Source organism: Molossus molossus, unplaced genomic scaffold (genome assembly GCF_014108415.1).
Source record: "Molossus molossus isolate mMolMol1 unplaced genomic scaffold, mMolMol1.p scaffold_m16_p_3, whole genome shotgun sequence".
Lineage (NCBI taxonomy): Eukaryota > Metazoa > Chordata > Mammalia > Chiroptera > Molossidae > Molossus > Molossus molossus.
The window spans coordinates 97,545,290-97,568,087 of NW_023425366.1; the positions used below are offsets into that span (position 1 = coordinate 97,545,290).

The window sequence follows — 22,798 nt, forward strand, 5'->3', positions numbered from 1 at the left end:
AAAGAGCCACCCTCAGTGAGAGTCTGTGCCTGTTGAGAGAAGGGGCCCCATCCAATGGCCCTTTGGTTTGCATGGCAACCCCTCCTGCTGGGCGAGGTGAGGTCCTGGTTTGAACCTGAGAGTCGGGAGTCTCTCACCTGCCTAATCCTCCTCCCTGGCCTCCTCCCACTGTGTCTCAGCAGGTGACCATGTGGGCCTGGGCTCCAGCCAGACCTACTCTGGCTAGGAGGGATGGAGGGGCAGCTAACCAGTGGATGCTGGCCCCTGAGAGCAGAGTGTACAGGGAGCAGGCAGGCCAGATCCAGAAGTATGTAAGTGCCAGACGCTGCCTGAAGAAGCTGAGCCCAGACTGCCTAGTGCCACCAAGCTGGTGACTTCTGTGTGGGTCTCTACCCCTGACCTAGATGCCACCAGCAGGCAGACCATGGGATGCTTCACGAGGGATCACATTTCAGCACAAAAGCCTGAGAATGAGCCACCCTGGCGTGCTCTGTCTGCTCACAGGAAGCAAAGGCCTGCTCCTTTCCCATTGGAGAGAGAAGAGGGGGACGCCCAGCTGATACACCTGGCTCCAGTTACAGCCACTGACTCAGAGAACAAAGGGCTGACAGGGCTGTGCAACAGCATTTAGTTCATCTCTGCATCTGACTCATGGGACGCTAAGGCCCATAGTGGGCTGCACCCTGCCTAAGGACACACAGCATAGTTCCCAATGCCCAACCCCACTCCTGGTCCTTCAGAAAACGGGCTCACAGAGCAGGGGACCAGTCACCTGGCCTCAGCAGCCGGTGGGGCAGTCAACAGGGCCGGCAGCCCCTCCTGTAGCCTCTTCTGGCTCATTTGGGTTCCTTTTGATGGAGAGGCCATGGAGTGAGTTGAGGTAGGTGAGGTGGGAGGGCCCCTGGCCTCTCTCAGAGGAGGACACTTCGTCAAAGCTTTCTGGGATCTAGGCCAGTCCCTTCTCCTCTCTGTGTTGCCTGTTGCACAATTAAAATTGGGACCATGGATTGTGGGGTCTCACACGGGGCCCAAGTGAACTTGGTCAGAGGTGTGAAAGGGCTTTGTAAAAGTGCAGGCACCTTATGAATGGAGAATGTTTGAGCGTCTGCCCATGTGTGAGAACTAGGACAAGACACACAGATAGATTGCAGACCGACAGACACACAGATACACATGGCAGCCATGTGCATGTTCTTGCATGTGTGCACTCGGGCACATGGACATGTGGACTGCCCTGTCCGGCATCACCTACCCCTCAGTGGTGCCCTAACCCTCTCATGGCCACTGATGCTGGTCTGAGGGCCCTCCCCAAGTGCCAAACCCTTTGCCACTGAAGTCCCCCCCCACCCATGCCACTGCCAGCTTGGGCTTCTTCTTAGTTAGGCCAGCTGCCCTCTGGGAGAGAGGGGCAAAGGGAACATGTCAGTCCCGTATAGCGAAGGGACTAACTTTGCGGAGGGGTCTCACTTCTTAAAGAAATGCATTTATTTAATTCCTGCTGTTTCCCCAGAGAAGTCGAAGAGCTTATATTTTAGAAAGGAAATGCCGCGGTGCCCTCAGCGGGGGCTGGGGCCAGGATGACATCTGGGGAGAGGCTGCGGAGCCCACCCCAGAGCCTGCTGTGTGGCGGTAGGAACTCCAGATGACAGCAGGGTGGGGCTGGAGCCTGGAGGAAGCCGTCAGGGCCCCAGGGTGCCACCCTCTGACTGCCTCAGTTTGAATCCAGGCTGTCACTTCCTAGCTGTGAACTTGGGGCAAGCTTCCTAACCTCTCTGTGCCTCTGTTCCTCATCTATAAAATGGAGATAATAATGGTCCCTACCACATTGGGTTATTGTAGGAATTCGATGAATTTACACAAAAGGCGGTGCATCAGTGTAGGTCTAGCTCTTCCAGTAGTGTCTGGCTCTCAGTAAGGGCCCCGTGAACGTAAGTCCGCATCTTCTCTCTTCCATCATTATGACCTGCATCCCTCCACATGGGCCAGACCGCTGCTCTTGTGAAATCGGAAGAGAACATTTCCTCCCTTCCTCCCCTCCCATGGTGATACAAGCCAGAATATTCGTAATGAACTTCAGCATCAAAAAAAAATCCTTATCTCTACCTTAAGCCCTTCCGCTTTTTCTGGCCTGGGTGGAAATGGAAAGCAGCTGCTGGGGGCTGCAGCACGCCCTGCAGTGAGGTGCGTGCGCATGCGCAGGGACAGATGCCCCCGGGCACACCTCCTTCCTGGTCCCCTGAGGTCTTCCAGGGTAGGCCTCCTCCACCCCCCAAGGGCAGTACTGACACCTCCCAAGAGTACACACAGCATCTTTGCAGCCCCATGTGACAGCAGAATATGCCTCCCCCCATTTGTTTAGAATTCAAGAGTGGCTGAGACACGATCCCTGCTCTCAAGGGTTATACAGCCCACACCGAAGAGGGATACCTAAAACGTCATTCCATCCGGGGTGCCACAGGGCACATGGCAATTGATGAGAAGGTGGGTGCCTGTGCTTGCCTGGAGTGGTCAAGGAAGGCTTCCTGGAGGCGGTGGTACATAAGAAGGAGTTAGCTTATCAATGAGGTGGGCTGGGAGCCATTTCTAAATGAGATAAATTAGGCAAAGACCAAAGGCCTAGAAGAGTGAGGTGCTCAGAGCACGGCAAGTAGCCCGCACTGGTGGGGTTTTTCCTCAGGATGACAGGGAGCATTAGAAGGTGGCATGTCAGATTGCTGGTTCAGAATGAGCAAGAGAACAGCTCCTGTTTTTCACAAACTGACTGCACCTAAGAACCAGCACCCACATCAAGAATGAGCATTTTTGTCATCGTAGAAGCCCTCCTTTTGCTTCTCCTTATAACTGCCCTTCCTGAAGTAATCGCTATGACTGCCAGCACCTTAGAGCGGTTTGCCCATGTGGGGACTTTCAAGACATTAATCCCACAGTGTGTACCCTTTGGGTCTGACGTCCTTCACCCAGCATTATCCCTGCGTGGTTCATGTACACAGGCTGCACAGGGTTTGTGCACACTTATTACTACGTAGTATCCCATTGTGTGGATATTCAACTCATCTAGTTGGTTATCAAGAGGAATTTGGTTATTTGTAACTTTTGATTATTATGACTAATGCGGTTTGAACATTTTTGCACATGGCTTCTGGTGAGCATGTTTATTCATTTGGCCAGATTTATATCTGGGATGGAATTGCTGGGTCACAGAGTGGCCTTCTAATCGGCCTTATCAGAAACTGCCAAACGATTTTTAAAGCGGTTATACCACAGACGCTCCATTAACTCTGTATGAGAGTTCCAGGGGCTCCCATCCTTTGTAGTACTTGGTGTTGCTAGTCTTTTTAATTTTAGACATTCTGGTGAGTGTTTGGGAGTATTGTACTGTGCTTTAATTTGCTTTTTTTTTTTTTTTTTGCTTCTTCTTCTTTATTGATTATTGAGAAAGAGGAAAGGAGAGGGAGAGAGAGAGAGAAACATCAATAAGAGACATCAATTGGCCGCCTCTTGCATGCCCCCCACTGGGAATCAGGCCCACAACCTGGGCATGTGCCCTGACCAGGAATCGAGAATCGAGCCCGCAGCCTCTTGGTGTATGGTCCACACTCAAACACTCAACCGCTGAGCCACACTGGCTGGGCTAATTTGCATTTCTTTACATGGCTGAGTTGAGCCCCTTGGCATGTGACTGTTAGCCAATTAGATATGTTATTCTGTGGATATAAATATTCCAGGAATCCTCTTCTACTTGGTGATAGGCCTCTTTGTTCTACTAATGGTGTCTTCTGATGAAAAGAAAATCTTAATTTTAATGCAGTCCATTTTCAAAGTTTCTTTTTAATGTTAGTGCTTTTTGTGTCTGTTTAAATCTTTATTCTGAGGTCATGAAGGTCGTCACCTGTGTTTTCTTCTAAAAGCTATATTGTTTTATCTTTTACATTTAGATCTACAATTTATCTCAAATTGACTTTCATGTATGGTATGGGTTAGGGTCCCATTTTTTTTATTTTACTTTTTTGTTTAGATATTCAATTGACCTAGCACCATTTATTAAAGAGCCTACCCTTTCTCTACTGCATTTGTGTCTCTTTCTTACACCGGGTGACTGTGTAAGTATGGGTCTTTCCTTGAACCAACAATACAGTGTCTTAATTACTATACTTTTATAATAGGTCGCAATTCTGATAGTATAAGTCTTCTGTATTGTTTTCTGTTTCTTCCAGATGGCCTAGGCTGTTCTTAGGCCTTTGCATTTTCATATACATTTTAGCATCAACTTGCAAATACACACTACACACACACACACACACACACACACACACACACACACACAACAGAGCTTTCTGAAATTTTGAATGGGATTGCATTCACTTCGTAGATCAACTGGGGGAGAATTAACATCTTTACAATAGTGGGTCTTCCAAACCATGAACATAGTATATCTTTTCATTTATTTAGATCTTCTTTCATTTCTCTCAGTTATGCTTAATGGTTTTCGGTAGATTTATTCTTAGACAATGGTGCTTTGGTGAATGGTATTTTGGATTTTTATTTTCTATTTTTTTTTATCACTAGTATATAGGAATATGGTTGATTTTTGTAAACTTTTTATTTCAGTGACCTTGCTAAATTAATTTAATAATTCCTCTTTAGATTTTGATGGGGGAAAGCTGCTTTGGAGAGTGGTCCCGCCATGGTTCAACACCCACTGACCTTGAACTGCCGGCTGAATATGGAGGTAGAGAGGGAGGAAGACAGATTCGGCTGGCCAGGCCAGCAGAGCCCCTAGGGCCACGGTGGGGTACAGAAGCTCAGACTTTGCCCATGTCCAGCCATGGTGCAGGCACTTGTCTTCACATCACACTGAAAGGTGCTGCCCTGGCCAGGGCTCCTTGCTCAGCCCACCACAGCCTCATGGGAAAGGAAATCTAGGTCCTGATTCTGGCCTTTAATCGACAATCTGTGTGACCTTGAGTACATTGCTGAACCTCTCTGAATCTTCTCCTCACTCACAAAGAAGGAAGGGTAATTCGGTCTCTTAGCCACTAATAAACACTGGTGAATTGCTTTCACTTACCAGTGTTATCCATTTTCCCCATGGGGTGTTTCTGAACATTGCCAGAAAGTTCCACAGCCCAGGGGCTGCTGAGAAGGGTGCCAGCCATGGGGGTGGAGATAACCAACTGCCATTGTATTGAAGCTTCTCAGTCAGTCCTTTGGGGATTTGTGTTTCTGCAGTGAAGACGCCCTGTGAGGCTGCCCCTCTCCCAAGAAGGAACTCAAGTTACTCTTCAATAAAAGTCTTGGCAGAAGTTTCTGAATAATCTTGCCTTCTCTGTGATCCCTGATATAGAAAAGGATGGAATTTCATTATTCTGTCCTGTCCATGAGCCCTAAGGCTGGCCTGGCAGGCAGCCACAGCTTATCCCACCAGCAGGCTCCCCGGCCCCCGATGGGTTCATTGCTCTGGTATGTGTTGGGGAGCAGAGGGGAGGCATAGGGCAGGGCCCCTACCTTTGGCCTGACCTTGCTCTCTTTACCCTTCCTTTTGGGACATGAGACTTAAAGAAATCCAATCTGTGACTACCTGAATAAGCAGCTCTCTAGAAGTTAGCTGGACAAGTTGCTTCCCAGGCCTGCGGCCTCTCTGCTACCCATGGGGTTGGGCCCAGAGCATCAGAGGGCACGTTAGAGCTGCAGGCTGGATTGGAGGTGCCAGGACTGGAGAAAAATAGAATGATCATGCCCTGGTTGCCCCAGGGGCCTGGAGACCCCTGAGGCCTCTAGAAATCCAGCCTGCAGCTGACTTGCTTCCCTCTCCACCATCTCCAATCCTCATGGCTAATTGGATTCCTACCTATTACAGAAGCTTAAGTAGGGGCCTGAGGGAGGTCTGTTTGGGCAGGTTGCCAGTGTGAGGTCAGGCAGAATCTCGTAAAGGTGAGGTGTGGGGGCCAGGAGCAGACTCTGGCATCTGTTCGAGTGGTGTGCTATGGGCACAAGGGTCATCACCATCCATCTCTTCCTCCTCTGTAGGTGGGAGGGGCAACAGTGTCCCTCTTGGGCTGATGTAAGAATTTCAAGTGTCAATACGTGCAGACACCTAGCCCTGAGCCTGAGTGGGCAGGTACATGGGGAACATCGACAACATTCTATTAGACCTTAAATAGTTCAGTGATTAAAAGCAAAAAGTATGTGCTTTCAGGTCAGTTTCTGGCTGGGAGACTTTCAATAAATTTGCCTTATCTCACTTGTCCCATCTGCAAAGTAGAGATAGCAACCTAGTGCCTGCCTCAGGGTTGCTATGTGGCTTACGCAGAAGGAATGGGTGTAAAGGGCTTAGGCGAGGGAACTACCCAGAGCAAGTGTTTCACTAGCAATTGTCAGGGCTCAGGTCCACTTCCTCAGGAAGCCCTCTTGATCTCCCCTCGCTGAGGCTGGCCCCATCGGGCACTGTCCCTCGCATGGTTGCTTACTTGTCCAGGGCCCTTGAGGGTGAGGCCACTTATCCCTGGGTCCTTGTCACAGAATAGGTGTATCTATAGAAGGAACGAAGTACTGAGTAGGGTGGCTAAAATTTTGTTTTTATTTGCTAAATTTGACAGCACTATCTTCAAGGCAGCTGGAGCTGAATCACAGAACCCTCCTGAGTTCAGGGGACACTGCCCTGGTTGATGAGTCTGGTTAGGACTTATTTGTGGGTAGGGCCTTGTATCAATCAGGTTTCCAGAGAAAGAGAATCAATAAGATGTGTGTTTGTGAGTGTGTGTATGTGTCTATATCTATCTATCTATCTATCTATCTATCTATCTATCATCTCTATAGGTATCTGTTAAGGAACTGGTGTATGCAGTTGCAGAAGCTGGCAAGTCTGAAATCTTTAGAGCAGACCAGCTGGGAAACTCAGGCAGGGTTTGCTGATGTAGTCTTGAGGTAGAATTCCTACTTCTCTGGGAAACCTCAGTTTTTGTTCTTTAATTTTTTCTTTTTCTTTATTGCTTTTAGAGAGAGAGGAAGGGAGAGGGAGAGAGAGAGAGAAACATCGATGATTGAGAACATCCATTGGCCGTCTCCTGCATGCCCCCCACTGGGGATCGGGCCCACAACCTGGGCATGTGCCCTGACTGGGAATCGAACTAGCAACCTCTTGGAGCATGGGTTGATGCTCAGCCACTGAGCCAATCGGTTGGGCCTTCAGTTTTTGCTCTTAAGAGCTTCAACTGGTTAGATGAAGTTTACTCATATTATTCTGGGTAACCTCCTTGACAAAGTCAACTGATTGTAGACATTAACCACATCTACAAAAACCTTCACAGCAACAGCTGGACCAGTGTTTGACAAAACAACAGCACCAGAGCCTAGCTAGGTTGACATATAACATGAACCTTCACGGGCCTCCCTTCAGCCAGTGAGTCTCAAGGCTGCTAATCATAAGGAGCCGTGGGTATGTGGGGGTCTGGTTCCTCTCACCCCAGACCAGAAGTGTGAGCTTCAGAGCCGTTCCCCTCATGTACTTTGTGGTGTGTGTGTTCACACTGATCTCTTCTGCGACCTGTCACATTTCTCGGGGAGGGAGGAAGTTAGGCCCATTTTACTAATGAGTATACTGAGACTTGATGTTCAGTGACTTTGCAAAGGTGTTGGCTTAGCCATGGAGCCAGATCTTTAGATTCTTCTTCACCTCAGGACACATGCACATATCTCCTCATAAGGCAGGAAATCTCCAGTGAGCTTAGGATAAGCACGGCCTGCGCTCAATGGTTGGACCCTAGACTGAGGGAGGAGACCTGGGGTAGCTCATCTGCCATGAGGCCATTGGCCAACTCCCTTTCCTCTCTGAGCCTTGGTTTCCCTACCTGTGAATGATTTTCAAGGTCTTCTGCACTGTTCAGAAGACTAAGAGCTATGAGCAAATGACTGTCAAGGGCGCCTGTTTCATTCAATCCATGGATATTTATTAAGCACTTACTTTGTGCCTGCTAACATGTGGAACCAGAGGTGAGTTCATGCAGAGGGGAACAGAGCCACCAGCCCCACACAAACAGGGAGCTGCCGTCAGTGTGGTAGTGGCCCTGAGGGGTGGAGCAGCCAAGCCAGGGCTGAGAGCCGGGGAAGACGAGAAAGCCAGGGACATAGGTGCCGGGAACCACTGTCAGGAGCTGGGACAAACAGACCAAGGTAAGCAACACCACTCCCCCTCAGTTCTCCCACTCCACATAGCAACCTTATCAAGCCTCATTTTTAGATCCAGAACTGAGCCAAAAGAATAAAATATCACCCAGAAATTTTAGAAAAACATGGGCAAAACATCCATCATCCTACCGCTGCAGCTATTTCTATTTTAACACATTTCATTCCTTGACTATTTATCTTTTATATAATTATAAACAGAATCCAGATACAATTTTGTGTATTTTTGACATAGCATCATGAGCATACTTCATGTTTTACCCAGTTAAAAATTCAATTATATTCTGTATATTAAATGTTTATTGTTTTATAAAGACAAATAGTCCTTTAAGGCTTACAGTGAGAAAGAGCAGTCCCCTGTACCTCCTCTTTACTCCCAATTTTTATTCCCTTTAGTCAAGCACTTTTTTTGGGTAGGGGGACTTACCTCCATGGTGCTAATTAACATTTATTTATACATTGCTATTTATCTCGGTTTTTAATCTTAGAGGTTTTCTGTTGACTTCCTCCTGTGCAAGGTTCTGGTGTTTTTGGTTTTTGTTGTTGTTTTGCACCCCCGATCAATCTTTCATGTTGTCTCTTATTCCCCAATTCCCAAATAATTGTATCACAACTTGGGTTAGATCACTAGACAATGAATAGAGTATTATAACAAAGCAAATACTATTCATAGTGGATTCGGGTAGTGTATCAAGATGCTTCTCTTCACTTTAGACTTTTCATTTTCCTGGAAATTAATAATTATTTGCTTTGTTTTCTATTCCATGCCATACAGGTGTATCACTTGGCATGCAAGTGATTCACCCCAGATTTTCCAAAAGGAGTTTAATTCTCCCTTCCTCACGTTCACACTGTCTCCTTTCTGGAACCCTGTCTCCCAGTCTAATGTGGTTGGGTCATGCTCCAGCCTACTGCACACTGTCATCATGCGACATTCCTTTGTTTCCCTTCTTAGGGTATCCCTTTGTCTGTCTCCCATGTTGAACTTGTTTTTGTTTCCCTGTTTTGGGTCCTTTCTCTAGTTTACTTCTTTATTTTGGAGGAGCACACCCTTCAACATTTTCCTTAGATAGGATGCCTGGAGTATAAACATTTGATGCCATGCTTATGTATAAATGCCTTCCTTCTCCCCTCAAATCTTGAGGGATAGTTGAGCTGGGTACAGAATCTTAGCCAGAAAAATCTTCCCTCAAAAGAATACCACTGTCTCGAAGGCTGGAGAGAGCCTATAGGCTTTGGGGAAAGCTCAGGTGATACGTCCTGGCAGGTTGACCTGGCCTGAATGAGAATAAGAGGGGAAGGCAAAGAGACCAGTGCAGGCTGGCTAAGCCCAGCCAAGATGGGACTTTTTCCTGAGAGCAATGAGAGCTGTCCAGTGTTTCTGACAGAGGGTGAGATGACCTAGTGGAGAAAGGTCTTAATTGACCTCTAGGCCCCAGTGGGGGAGGAAGGAGGCACTCAAAGAAGGTATAGCGCAAGGCTAACCTCTTGGGAGGAGCAGGGCTGACCCCGTGTGTAGTAAGACAAGAAGGCGGCAGATGTGCTGGAGGTTCCATCTTGGCCCATCTCTTGTCCCACTGAAGAAAGTGAGGCCACTCAGGACTTCCTTGTTCCTGTGGTCCCCTATAAGCATCCATGACCAACCTACCTGGCCTGCCCTGTCCCTGTCCCCACAGCATCCGGCTCTGTTGATCTCCTGGAAGCTGTCTTCCCTAACAGGACCTGAGTATCTTGGCTAGGGTAAAAGTTCTCAGGGAGATGTTAGGGATCTTCTCCGGTTGGACTGTGTTGGGTTGGCCTTCTGCTGACATCCACCCTGTGCGTGCCCCCTCCCTGCAGACCCATCTCCAAGACCTCCTACAGAGGGAGCTGGATCTCTGCGGGTGGGACCACCCTTGAGCCCTGGTTCTCCCTGTTGGAGCGTCGTGGCCCAAGCTTCACAATGGACTCACTCTGCCTCTTTAGATTCTGCTGCAGTAGCCAATCCCACCCTATGGACGAAGCTCCTCTCAGGTGCCAGGCCTTGGGAACCCAGCCTCATTCAGGAGGCACGTCCTGTGCAGAGCCATCACCAGCTGACTGCTGGCCAAAGGCAAACAACAGGTGGATCGGCAGCCACCATCTTGCTGTAGGTGGACAGAGCCCAGCAGTGAGAGCCCAAGGCAAGGGTACAGGTGGCAGGAGCAAAGAGTCCAGGACTCTAAGGCCTTGGAGCTGATCTGATGTAAAATCCTTTTACAAGTGGGAAAACTGAGGTGCAGAGAGGTGAAATGAGGGCCTCTCAAGCCACCCAGTGAGTTAGTGGCCTCTACAGAGTTCTCTTTCCACTGACCACACCAAGGAGTGAGTTAGTCTCAGTCTCTCTCTCTCTCTCTCTCTCTCTCTCTCTCACACACACACACACACACACACACACACACACACACACCGGTTTTCTGGCACATCTACACTTCCAATATACACATACTGGCAGAGATTTCCTGACACAGGTTTCTGCATCTGTGTCCTAGACACCGGGACAAGTGCGGTGGCTGGGCGCTGGCGCACCTGTGTGCTGGGTAGAGGGTGGGAACGCGGGAATGCGCAGAATCCCAGAAAGTCAGTCCTCATCTTAGCAAGGGGAAACCAAGGCCCAGAGCTGGGCAGGCAGGGCCTCGTCTAGTCACAGCGCCAGTCACCCCATCAGCGCCGTTTCCACGTTTTCACCTCTCCGTGAATAATTAGAGAAAGTTAAGCAAACATAATTTCACTGCCTGTTGATGACAGAATGCCAGGGGAACCATAAAACCCGCCTGGTCTCAGAGCGCCTGCCAGGGCAGGCGGCACGGGGAGGCCAAGCTGACGGACTCACCCCAGCATTGGCTGGGCCTCCGGACCTCTCTGAGGCTGGGGAACTGGACCCCCTGTGCCCACCAACAGCCAAGCAGCTCCTCACTTGCCAAACAGTGTGCCCGGTGCCAGAGCAAACTGGGCCTGAGCCCAGCACACTTTCCAGAAATAGGTTCCTGCGAGAGCCCCAGGCTCCCCCTCCCTCCACTGACCTTCCCCCCTGCAAGGAGTCCTATTTGTTGCCTCAGACCCTGGAAACACTCTGCTCAAGGTCCGTGGACACTGCTAGAATGTTCCCTGGGTAGGGCTGCGGCTCTAATTTACAGCTCATCCACGTTCACCCTCCTCCTGCTCTTCCTGCTGCCCCGGGGTGGGGCGCCCTCTGGTGTGGCGAGGAGGGGGCAGCTGGGACTCAGGTGCCTGTCCTCCAGTCAGAGCCTGCTCCCCAAAGAACATGGCTGCTCCATGGTTCATGGGCTTTCGCACGGCGGGGGTACCCTCATCCTGACTGCCTCACCGCCCACCCAGCGGCAGCAGGAGAGTCACCAAGGGGGTGGTTGTGTGACGGTGGGTGGATGGAAGGGGTGGAGGGTGGGTGGGTAGATAAATGGAACCTTGTGTGTTTGGATCTCTGTCTTTCCCATTAAAGACTTCTTTCAAAAGGCCAGGAACCCTAGAAATAGGAGGAGGCACTAAAGCCCCTCGGGCTTTTTTCCTGTGGTTTGACCTTGTTGACTGGGGGCTTTTAGGGACCCCAGTATTTCACCAGGGGCAACCCCAATGTCAGTGCCTGTGGGCCCTTCTCAGATGGGTCCCTGTGCCCACCGGGGCTGTCCTCGCCTGGCCCGGAGCCCGGAGGGTCTGACCCCCTCGGCCCCTGGCTGCGTCTCACTCGCTGCCAGCACTCGTCTGCGGAGGGCTCTCCTCTGCCTGCTCTTCGCTCTGCGGGTTACACCTTTCCCTTTCCTTACCACCCCTTTCCTGGGAGAAACTAGAGGGAACCGAGTATGCACACTGCCCCTCACCCACTCCCACCCCCATTCAACCAAAAACCACCCCCTTTCTCACTGATCTTTGTGAAGTCCTGCCCTGACCCAGAGTCAGATAACTGTATACATTCTTCAAGTTGTTTTAAAGTTTCAGTGTTTATACCTCAGTCTTTAATCTGTTTTATGTATTGAGATTACTGACAAGGTTTATTGTGGGGGGAGTTTTGTTCCTAAAAAATGGCTATAAACCACTGGCTGGGCCTGCCCAGGGGAACAGGGAGGGAGATGAGGGTGAACGGGACCCCTGCTGCCCATGTAGTGGGCCTTATAAACCCAGGTAGGGCTGGTGAGCAGGAAACAGTGGGTGTCAGCCCTCTGGCCCTGAGGCTGGGCACTCTTAGAAAGGGCACAGCCTGAACCACCTATTCCCATGGCCCAGAAACCCCCTGGCCACCCCCATGTCCCCCATCTCTCACAGAGCAGTCACCGTTTTAGAACAGGGACATTAACAAGGTGGTCTGCTTTCAGTGACAGTGATGGGAACCTTTCCAAGGACAGGCTGGTGTGGGGCCTGTGGACGCTGCTGAGGGACTTGCAGGCCTCACTGCAGCCAAGGGGCCTCCAGACGCCAAGTGGGACCAATCGAGTTACCCAGTATCTCGCGTGTCTGTGTCTGTTTAACCAGAATGGGTTCCTGTAGGGTCAGGCTTTGAACTGAGCGAAGAATTCAGGTGTCCCCTGACTTCCAGAGCAATAAAAGCTCTTGAGAACAGCTTTGAACCATCCATTTCCTCATTAAAGAGCTGGTTCTCTGGGAAGACAGACATAAACAGATCATTACAGCCCAGGGAGATGCGTGTCTGGGGTTAACCGTTCCTGGTCTCCTAATTGGCCTTGAGCTTCCAGTCCCTCCCACTCTTACCACTGTGCACTTTGCTGCCAGAGTGAACTTTTTTTTTTTTTATCCTCACCCGAGGACATTTTTCCATTTTTTGTTCAGAAGAGTGGAAGGCAAAGAGAGGAAGAGAGAGAGAAACATTGATGTGAGAGAGACACATCGAGTGGTTGCCACCCACACAACCCCAACCGGGGCCGGGGACAAACTGCAACCGAGGTACGTGCCCTTTGTGGGCACTGAACCCGGGTCTCTCTGGACCACAGGCCAACGCTCTGCTGAGCCAAACCGGCCAGGGCTGCCAGAGTGAACTTTTAATAATGCAAGCTGGCCTCGACTTTCATCCCCTCCAGCAGATGCCCATTGGTTTCAGGAGCTCTTGCCAGGCCCTCCGTGTTAAGGCCCCCACTCCAGCATCGGTGCCCCCAGGGCTGCTGTGATTTGGCCAGGCTGCCGGCAGACCCCTGTTCTGTTCCTGCCGGGCCTCAGCACATCTTCCTTCTGCTGAACCTGGCCTCTCCCCTCTTCCTCACCTGGCCAGTCACTGCCTATCCCTCGGACCTCACTTTTGATGCCACTGACTCCAGCATACCCTCCCTGACAACCCCCCGAGACTGGCTTTGGTGCCCCTCCCCCACAATGTTTCCTTACATGTTCTGTTCTTACGGCTCTTACCATAGACCCTACTAGCTGTGTCTAGAGACTACAGTTCTCAAAGTCAGGGAGCACATTTCATTTACTATCCGTTCATCAACTACCAGATATTTTTGAGCCCCTACTTCATGCCAGGTGCTGAGATTCATGGGCAAACAAAACGAACAAAGACCCTGCCTCGTGCAGCTTACGGCAGACGAGGCATCCGGGTGCGGGCCCAGTGCTGGCTCGGACGCTCCACTGAACAAACGGTGGTACTATGTGCTGTGGGAGCTCCGAAGGGAGGCTTGCAAGTCAGGCAGGCTGCATGGAGGAGGCGATGCTGAAGATGATGCCCTGGTGGAAGGATAGAAGTTTTCCAGGCATACCAGTCAGAGATTTCCCTGCCTGCTTACCCAGAGGCTGTCCTGCTCCCTCCCCAGAATATGCACTCCACCCTCACCTGGGCTTCTCTTCTCTTTCAGAATGCATGAACTGCACCCGGCTCAGCGACATGAGTGAGCGACTGATCATGCTGGAGGCCAAGGTCAGACAGACTGGGGAGCCTGGGCCTGGAGAGCTGGCTGTGGGTGGGAGGGGGTGCATCAGGCACCTGCAGGGTATGGCTGGGGAGCCCCGGCCTCAGGGAGCCCAGCAGGCCTGAGCAGCCTGGTCCCAGGGATCAGGTGCTGCTGGGGCCTAGGAGGCTCTAGGTGGCCTTCTCTAGGGAGGGCCAGCCTCCCAGGGTGGGGGAAGGGAGTGGAAAGAACAAGATTTCTGAAGGTCCCAGGCCACAGGCTGGTCTGGGTATGTTTTCCTTAGTACCCCAGAGGTCTGAGAGCCGGATGCTGGTCACTGATGAGAGAACAGACCCCTTGGGGTAGCAAAACTGCAGGGGGAGGGGTTGCCGACCCCAGGGCAGAGCCAGCACTGGGAGGACTTATCTGAGCCTGAGGCAGAGCTCCCAGCTGGGGCGGCTGGTTCAGCCCAGGAGAGTGTCCTGACTGTAGGAGGTGGTGCTAATGGCCAGCTACCAGGGACGCCAGAGCGAGCAGAGCATGGGCTGAGGGATCCCCAAGGCAAGAGCCCTGAGAGCACATCCTGCGGTTAGACCTCAAGCCAGGAGATCCTGACAGGCAGGTCCCCCCTGTACACACACACACACACACACACACACACACACACACACCACACAGAGACAGTTACACATGGATACACATAGCCATACACACATACATATACACATACATACATACCACATATACACACAGACACTATACACATAGACACAGACACACATACTTAGATGCAACATACAGTCACCACATACACACACAGAGACACCCAGGAGACACACATACCGTACACACAGCCCATGCCAGCCCTACATTGCCTTTGGCCCTGCCCCCTGCCTTGAAAGCTTGGCCATGAGAGCACCTGCCCAGTTGGATGGGGGCTGCAGGTGACTGTCACTTGGAGTTAGACATACATGGGACCACCACGCACCACCTAGGTGACTTTAGCTAGCTCCCACCTCCTCACCTGTGGAATGGGTTGAAGTACCAGCCTCCCAGAGCTGCCGGGGCCGCAGGTGATTTGGTGGTGGGACCCGAAATGATCGAGTGCTGGACAGGTGTGAGGGTCCGTGTTACCATCTACTCCGCGTCTCTGTTCCCACCTTACAGGAGAAGACACAGGTGCATGGGAGACAGTCCTGCAGAGCCCAGGATATGAAGCCCAGGGCATGGATGGCCTCTTTGTCCTTGGCTCCTTCTGTGGTGGGGGGAGGTTCCTCCAGCGGCCCAGGCTCCTGGTCACAGGCCTGGGGTGGGAACCCTGTGCCCTTCCAGGGGTCAGTGTCTTTTGGGGGCTGGGTTGGGGATGGAAGTCTTCAGGGACCAGATACTGCTACTGGGCCAAGCTGGGGATGGAGCAGCCCTGGAGGGGTTGTACTGCGGAAGATGCTGGGGTGAACTTCTGGCACCCAAGGTTTTAGAAAAGGCAGGGCCCCTGGGCCAGCTGCCTGACGGACATTTTCCAGGCACCTGAAGTCTCCGCGTGGTTTGGCAGAGCATCGGCCCACAGCCTGCCCTGGCCCCAGCCCACACCTCGGGGTGTTAAAAGTCACAGCTCCAGGGGAGGACTGGCACAGTGCCAGCTGTCCCCACCCACCTGGCCCTCACCCATGCCCTCCTGCCATGAGCAATTTCTTCCCACATCCTCCCAGTCCTGACACCTCCCTCCATTTTGGCCCCATCAGCATAGCCTCGGGCAGCAGGCTGGTGGCCAGGCTTGTTCTCTGGCCCTGAGCTCCGTGGGGGTGGGGGACAGACAGCAGGGTGTGTTGGAGGAACCAAGGCTAGGATTCCTGTCCTAGCAGTAGCCCTGCCTTTGCACATCCCTTCTAACTCTGGGCCTCAGTCGGCTGCCCTGTGAAAAGAAGTTGAAGGGTCACTCACCTGCTCACGGAGACGCTCTGAGGCAGGTACACACAGCGGGCTCAGGGGGCTCTGGCCTGGGGAGTGGCAGGAGGTAACTTGGGTCTGGGGTGTGTGATGCACCAACTTCCTTGTGGGGAGCCCAGTGCAGCAGCCTGCCTCCTTCTGGAATCCCACGTAAGGGGCTGGAAGACTCCTGTCTCAGCTCCTGTGCCTTGTCTGGGTTGCCTTCTAGCTGCCCACCTGCCCACTGCGTGCCCAAGCATGTCCTAGAGAGATAGGGCCACAAGGAGTTTGTTGGCCTGGGTCAAAGGGCCTTGAGACGTAGTGGCCAGAAGAAGGAGAGGGACGTGATTTAGGCAAGTTGTCAGGATAGCTCAGCAACCCCAGGGGCTGTATCAAGGTCAGATGAGCCTGCAGGGATCAGAGAACATGGAGCTGAGGTCAGCCAGGCCGGAGGCTGGGGTCTGGTGGCTGATGTCAGACAGCAGAGCCAGGTGGCCAGACCCCAGGCGGTGTCAAATCAAGCAGCTGACTTAAGAGAGCACAACCCAGAGGCCTGAAAGCTGAGACTTCTGCTCCCTCAGACAAGAAGCGTGTTTTGGTGTGTCAGGAGGGATGCATTCAGGTACAGGCAACAGTAATCTAACCAATGGCAGAGTATTTGAGGAAAGTTACTGTGGTTTAACCCAAAGTTCAGGAGTAGGAGGTCCTGGGATTGACTTGGTGGCTCAAAAACCAGGGTTCTTCCCTGGCTGGTTTGGCTCAGTGGTTAGAGCGTCGGCCCACGAACCAGAGAGTCCTGGGTTCGGTTCCCACTAAGGGAACATACCTCGGTTGCAGTTTGTCCCCGGCCCTGGTTGTGGTCGTGTGGGTGGTAACTAGTCAATGTGTCTCTCTCACATTTATGTTTCTCTCTTCCCCGCTCTCTCCCTCCCACTCTATCTAAAGATAAATGCAAAAAAAACCAAAACGAACCAGGGTTCTTCATAGCCTTCCCCTTCACCTCTTGAGTGAATTTTCTTTTGTCTTCATTGTCCATGACTCATGGTTACAAAGTTGCTACTGCAGCTCAGGACATCACATCCTAACATGGTGTTCAAAAGCAGGAAGTACTGGCCAACAAACTCATTATGTCTTATTGACCAGCACTAGGCTATTGCCCACCTCCTGGTTGCACAGGAGCTGGGAAAATGAGTACCAGGCCAGTCATGATTCCTTCTCTGAGGCCCAATTGAGGGTTGCGGAGCAAGGGAAGAAGGAACGGTGGAGTCCAGACAACCATCAGGGTCAGCTCCATCTTCACTGCCTGTGGGTGCTTGAGTTCCCAAAGGATGGAGACCTAGCAGGATCTGGGGTTCCTGCCACCCTCTTTTCCTGGGACAGCTGGAATGGCTGTTGGGGGACGGAAGGCCAGAAGGCCGGCAGGAAAAAGTTTTCTGCCTTCTTTCCTCTCCTCCCCCTCAGTTTTACACTCTGACTTCATGGACCAGAAGGAGTGGGAGGGAGCCGGAGGGAACTTCACTGCTTGAGGGTCATAGAAGCCTCAGAGTTCAGCTGGTGTCTGGTGCCAATCAGCCAGACCACAATGACATCATTAGGGCCACTGCCCTGGAAGGCCACGGTCTGGTTTTCTTGGGCCGAGTCCCCACACCCACTGCCTGCCGCGGTGAGCTCATGCCCAGCTGGGGTGGGGGTCAGTCTCTCCAGGAGGCTGGCCATGGCCAGGCCAGGAGGGCTTGGACTCCGGCCAGGGCTGATGCTAACTTGGCCGTGGTCAGTGCTCCTCTGCCCAGGTCTGTGGGCTCTGTGGGCCTTGTGTCTGTGTGGGAGGTGCCCCAGGAAGAAGTGAGCCAGGCCTTTCGTGTGGGGACAAGTTGCTTGTGTCAGGTGCCCTCAGGGGAGCCCAGGGCCTGACCCTGAAAGGAGAACCAGGCCTGCCCCCAGGAGCCCAGGCCAGGCACCCCTCCTGTAACCCCCCAATGCCCTACCCGCTACTGCTCCTGCCTACTCCCTGTTAATATGTCCATACAGAGCCCCCCGCCAGACACTGCAAATGAACCCAACTCCCACCCTGATCACCTTCACCCCCAGCGTTGCCCTCCCAGGGCAAGCCCACTGTCCCCGGAGCCAGGCCAACATTGGGAGTCACTCCCACCTTCATCCAGCCCTCCCCCACCCAGACCCAGGCACCCAGTCCTGCCAGTTCTCCTCGCCACCCTCACGCCCACTCTCCTGGGTCCCCCTCTCCTGCCACCAACAGCCAGCTCTGCCCCCTCCCCAGCTCCTCTACTGCCCAGACGCCCAGACTGTGACCAGCCAGCCAGCTTCCCTGTGCAAACTCTTCAGTTGAGGCGGGAATCGTAATCCTCTCCTCTTCATGGGGTTTCTGGGGTTAGGAGACCGAGTTCCAGCCCGAAGCTGCTGCGTGACCTGAGCCAGCTGGTCCCCTTTTCTTCGGCTTCGTGCAGCTCCGCTGAGGCCAAGGCTGTGGCCAAGCTGTGGCGAGGCGGGCGAGGCACCACTTGGGGCCCTGGCCCTGCTGTCTGCTCACGGAGTGACCTTGGGCAAGACACGTGTGGTCTCTGAACTTCTATTACCACCTTGCCTGTAACGTGGCCCCAGCGACCCTTCCTGTCTCATGGGCTCTTGTGAGGATCAGATAGGGGAAGGGCTCAAAGAAGATGCGGGAGTCTCACAGGGCAGGAGCCCAGCCACCCAAATGTCTCAGGAAGCCCTGAGACATTTGGTTCCCAAGGATCCTTGGAGACTGTCACCCAGGCCCAGGAACACTGCAGGACTGATGAGGGTGGGGGTGCTCAGAAGGACCCTTTGACGCATACCTGGGGAGCCTCAGCCCAGCCCAGGCTGGAGCTCTGTGAAGGTAGCTTGTTATTACCCCCATTTTTCTGATGGGAAAACTGAGGCTCACAGAGGTTGTGATGCTTGCACAAAGCCACACAGTGGCCACGTGGGAAAGCCAAGATTCAAACCAGCCTGTGTGGCCACAGGGCCTGAGCCTCCCTCATCAGGCAGCACTTAACCTGTGCCGGGGTCTGGGGACCAACAGCAGGAGGCGCCGGCTCCCAGTGGTCCTGTCTCCTGCTTCTCCGGCCATTGGCACAAAGTGAGCTCGCAGGGGAGGAGGGATGGCTACTGAAGTCTCAGGATCTTCCCAGGAGGGACAGGCAGGGCTGGCAGAGGGCCCTGCAGGAAAAAGGAGCTGCAGGTGGGGAGTCCCGGGTCAGGAGGGGCCCTGAGGGCCATTCAGCGGGGCTGGAACAGAGCAGAGTGGAGAAGCCATAGGTGAGGCCCAGGAGCAGGGCAGGGCAAGATGGGCACTTGTGCAGGGACACTGGTCTTTGGAGGGGGCTGGGTAGGGTTCATTTGGCATGAGGTCCTCACCTCGCTGCTGTGTGTTGAAGGGAGCTCTGGATGGAAAGGGGGCGGATGGAGGTAGAGGAGGCTGCTGTGGAGCCTGGGACCATGTAGCTGACCGCAGGCCGAGGGGCCCTGGGGTGGGGCCTGGGAAAAGCCAAACGCAGGGGCCCTGACCTCCTGGAAGTGGGGAGATGGAGTCCCAGGGGGGCCCCAGGACTCTGATGTTGGAATGGGTGCAGGGTGGGACAGGGAGGGGGCCTGGAGGCTGGGGTTTGGATGCCTTAGGGCGGCAGTGCCTGTGGAATTGGACTTCAGTGATCATGGTAACAGTGGACTCCCCAGACAGGCCCACGCTCACCACCCTCAGCCCCATCCTCAGACCACCCTAATCACGGGGAAAGTGGGGGTACGGCTAGTACTCTAGCAGGATTCAGGGTTCTGACCCCCAAGAGCTGGAGTGAACCTGAGACACCAGACTTCTTCCTCCCCATCAGTCGGATGGGGCACTGAGACCAGGGACACACCACGGGGTGGGAGCAGAAAGCCGGACTCCATTTAACACAGCTGTGGGACCCCAGTGCCCTCCTCCCACCTCACCGCCTGGGTGGGTCTACCTAGGTTCTAGGTACCTGCCATCCTGCCCTGCACTGATCCTGGGCACACAGTGCCCTCTGCTGGCCTCTTTGGAGGTAGCAGGGCTTTGCTGGGGCCACTGAAGCCTGGCTCCCAGTTCAAGAGAATTAGGGAGTTTCCTTGCCCAGGCTCTGGGTCTTCGCAGCCTTTGACCCCTGGCTCCCTCAAGGGGAGATGAGGCTGCTTTCCAGGCTGCCCCTCCGCGATCACGGCCTCCCTTTGTTTTCTTGGGGCGTCTACTAAAATTCACGTACCCAGCTAGGCCTTTCCTGTTCTTTCTTTGTTTCTTTCCTTCTTGTTCTTCTCTCTGTCACTCTCTCTTCCTTTTTTCTCTCTTTATTTTCCTCCCTCCCATCTTCCATCCATCCACAAATATTGCCTGACCATACTGCTTGTGCCCTGAGCCAGGCCGTGTGGGGAACAAGCGTGCTCGGCCCCCGCCATCGGGAGGAGCCAGTGAGGTAGAGGTGACCATGGTCATTTCTCAAACAACCACAGACCTCCAATCCCAGTAATGGCCACTCTAGAAAAATGTACAGGGACTCTGAAAGTGTCCAGTGGGGACCGGCTCGAGCCCAAGGGTGCAGGAGGGCTCTCCTGAAGTGGGCAGGAGAGGAGGACAGGGGTGGGAGAGCATTCTGGCAAGGGGAGTGGTGGTCCAACTAAGGAGGTGGCCCCCAAGCCGGCAGCGCCGGCAGCTGCGGGTCTCATGGGGCACTCTTGCCATCCGGGTGTATCCCTGGCCTGGCCCAGGCCTGACCCTCTGCCCTTCTCTGGCCCAGGTTCTCCTGCTGGAAGCAGCGGAGCGGCCCCCAAGCCGAGACAATGACCTGCCAGCCCCCCAGAGCACCCCACCACCCTGGAATGAGGACTTCCTCCCTGACGCTATCCCTCTCGCCCACCCAGGGCCCCGAAGAAGGCCCACAGGCCCAGCTGGTGAGTACGGCCCACAGGGGAGGGCCTGGACCAGCCAAAGGGTCCCGGGCATGGCCTCTCGAGGAGTCCACAAGTAGGTCACACACCAAGTCTCTGGGTCAAATGTGCCCACATGGCATTTTAAATTCTTGAGCTACCATTTAAACACTGGGGGGTTCCCATACAAATGAGGATTCCTGGCTTCTCTTAGAAAAGTGGAGGATTTGGCCACTGGGGCTGGTCGTCCCTCCTGAAAACAACTGGCTACAGCTAAGTCATGTCTGCCCCTGACCTTGTCCATACTGCAGTTTACCACAGTCCCCACCATTCCTTATTGTACAGTCCAGCTACTGTCAGTAGCTGCCCTGATGCCCCTGGCTTGGCATCTTCATTTAGGCCCTCAACACAGCCTACTCCTTGGTTGGCTCAATTTATAGCAACCCCTGACTGCATCCCCCTGGGGACAGGAGCTACTGCCTCGCTGAACTCTCCTGCTGGAGTGGGAGGACTTCTACTGTCCTGTTATTTTCTCCCTTCCCTCCACATTTTTTGAAAAAAATTTTTTTCATTTTTTGTACGTGCCCTTAGCTGGAACTGAACCCAGGACTCTCTAGTCCGCAGGTCGATGCTCCAACTGCTGAGCCAAACCGGCCAGGGCTCCCTCCACATTTTAAAGTCAGGAATAAACATTTCCTTCTGCAGCTTCCATCCATTGGTCAGGATTCTGTCCTCAGAGCCTGCAAATAGTAATAATAACTATAGTAATAGCAGCTCGAATTTTTGAATGGCTGCCTGTACCAGGCACGGTGCAGGGCCTTTGCCTGAGTGGATGTTTGGTTGGCACTTGTCAGTATGGCTGAACTCGGGAGTTTAAGGCTGGTGTCCTTTCTGACTGGTCAGTAAGTATCCACGCTCTGCCAGTTATTAAATATTTCTATATCACCCTAATCTGAACAGATATCCTTTCTCGTCATTCTGGTAGGCTCGTAAAGCTTGGGCTTACAGAGGAGAAAACTACTTACCAGCGATCCTCCCCTTCCCCCCCCTCTCCCAGGTGAGCCCCCAGCTTCTCAGCACTGCCCAGGCTCAGCTCTGAGCACTCGGCCCTGCCTCACATATGTGCCCACTGGCGGCGGAGCAGAGCTGGAGGGCGACCCTGGCAGTGGGAGAGTTGGCCTCCAGTGGCCGGTCCTGGGGCCACGGGAGGAGCAGATACTTTGTACTATTCTGAGGGGCTGAGGCTGTGGGAGGAAGGGTGAGCTCAGGCCTGCTGTAGGCCTGGGGGAGCCTCTCACTGGGTCCCCTGGCTCACTTCTCTAGCTACTGTTCCCAAGGTCTCACCCGAAGGGGCTGCACCACACCCGTGTTCTTTAAACCCTTCTTCAAGACTGAAAAAGAAGGAGGTCACCAAGCGGAGGGAGAACACAGGCCTTAGACCCCCTGGGGGCTGGGGGTGGGGGGGCTAGGAGGGGCTCTGGGTCTTCAGGGCCAGAAGAAAGTGTAGTTCAAGAAATGGCCACCAGGTGGAGAACAAACCCTACAAATGGTGACACCGGCTTCCCAGAGAGCAGGTGGAATCTCCCCAAAGCAGCAGTGGGTCAAGCCCTTCCTCCTGGACCACAGTCACGTGCAGCCGGAGATGGAAGGGCCTTAGGAGCCAGCGCAGACCCCTCCATTGTCCAGCAAGCGTTTGTGAGCACTCTCTCCCGGAATTCCACAGGGAAGGGGCTGTCCCCAGGCCACACGGTGGGCCTCTTACCTCTATCACCTCTCACTCACCCCTGGGGCTGGGACCCCCCGGAGGTGGCAGGCGAGTCCTTTGGGGCTTCCTGGAGCCTGTGAGGAGGCTTAGAGGGAGCTCTTTGCCACAAGCCGGTTCCCCAGCTCTGAGCAGGGAGACAGGA

At 53.4% G+C, this 22,798-nt stretch overlaps 1 protein-coding gene across 2 annotated transcripts in view; it reads left to right on the plus strand.

Annotated features, from left to right (window-relative positions):
- COL26A1 (collagen type XXVI alpha 1 chain) overlaps positions 1-22,798 on the plus strand; it is a 198,288-nt gene that overhangs the window by 163,058 nt on the left and 12,432 nt on the right. For both annotated transcript variants that reach the window (XM_036280244.1, XM_036280245.1), the window contains exons 4-5: positions 14,013-14,074; positions 20,762-20,915. In XM_036280244.1, coding sequence (XP_036136137.1) covers positions 14,013-14,074; positions 20,762-20,915 — 216 coding nt within the window. The remainder of the gene's footprint in view (positions 1-14,012; positions 14,075-20,761; positions 20,916-22,798) is intronic.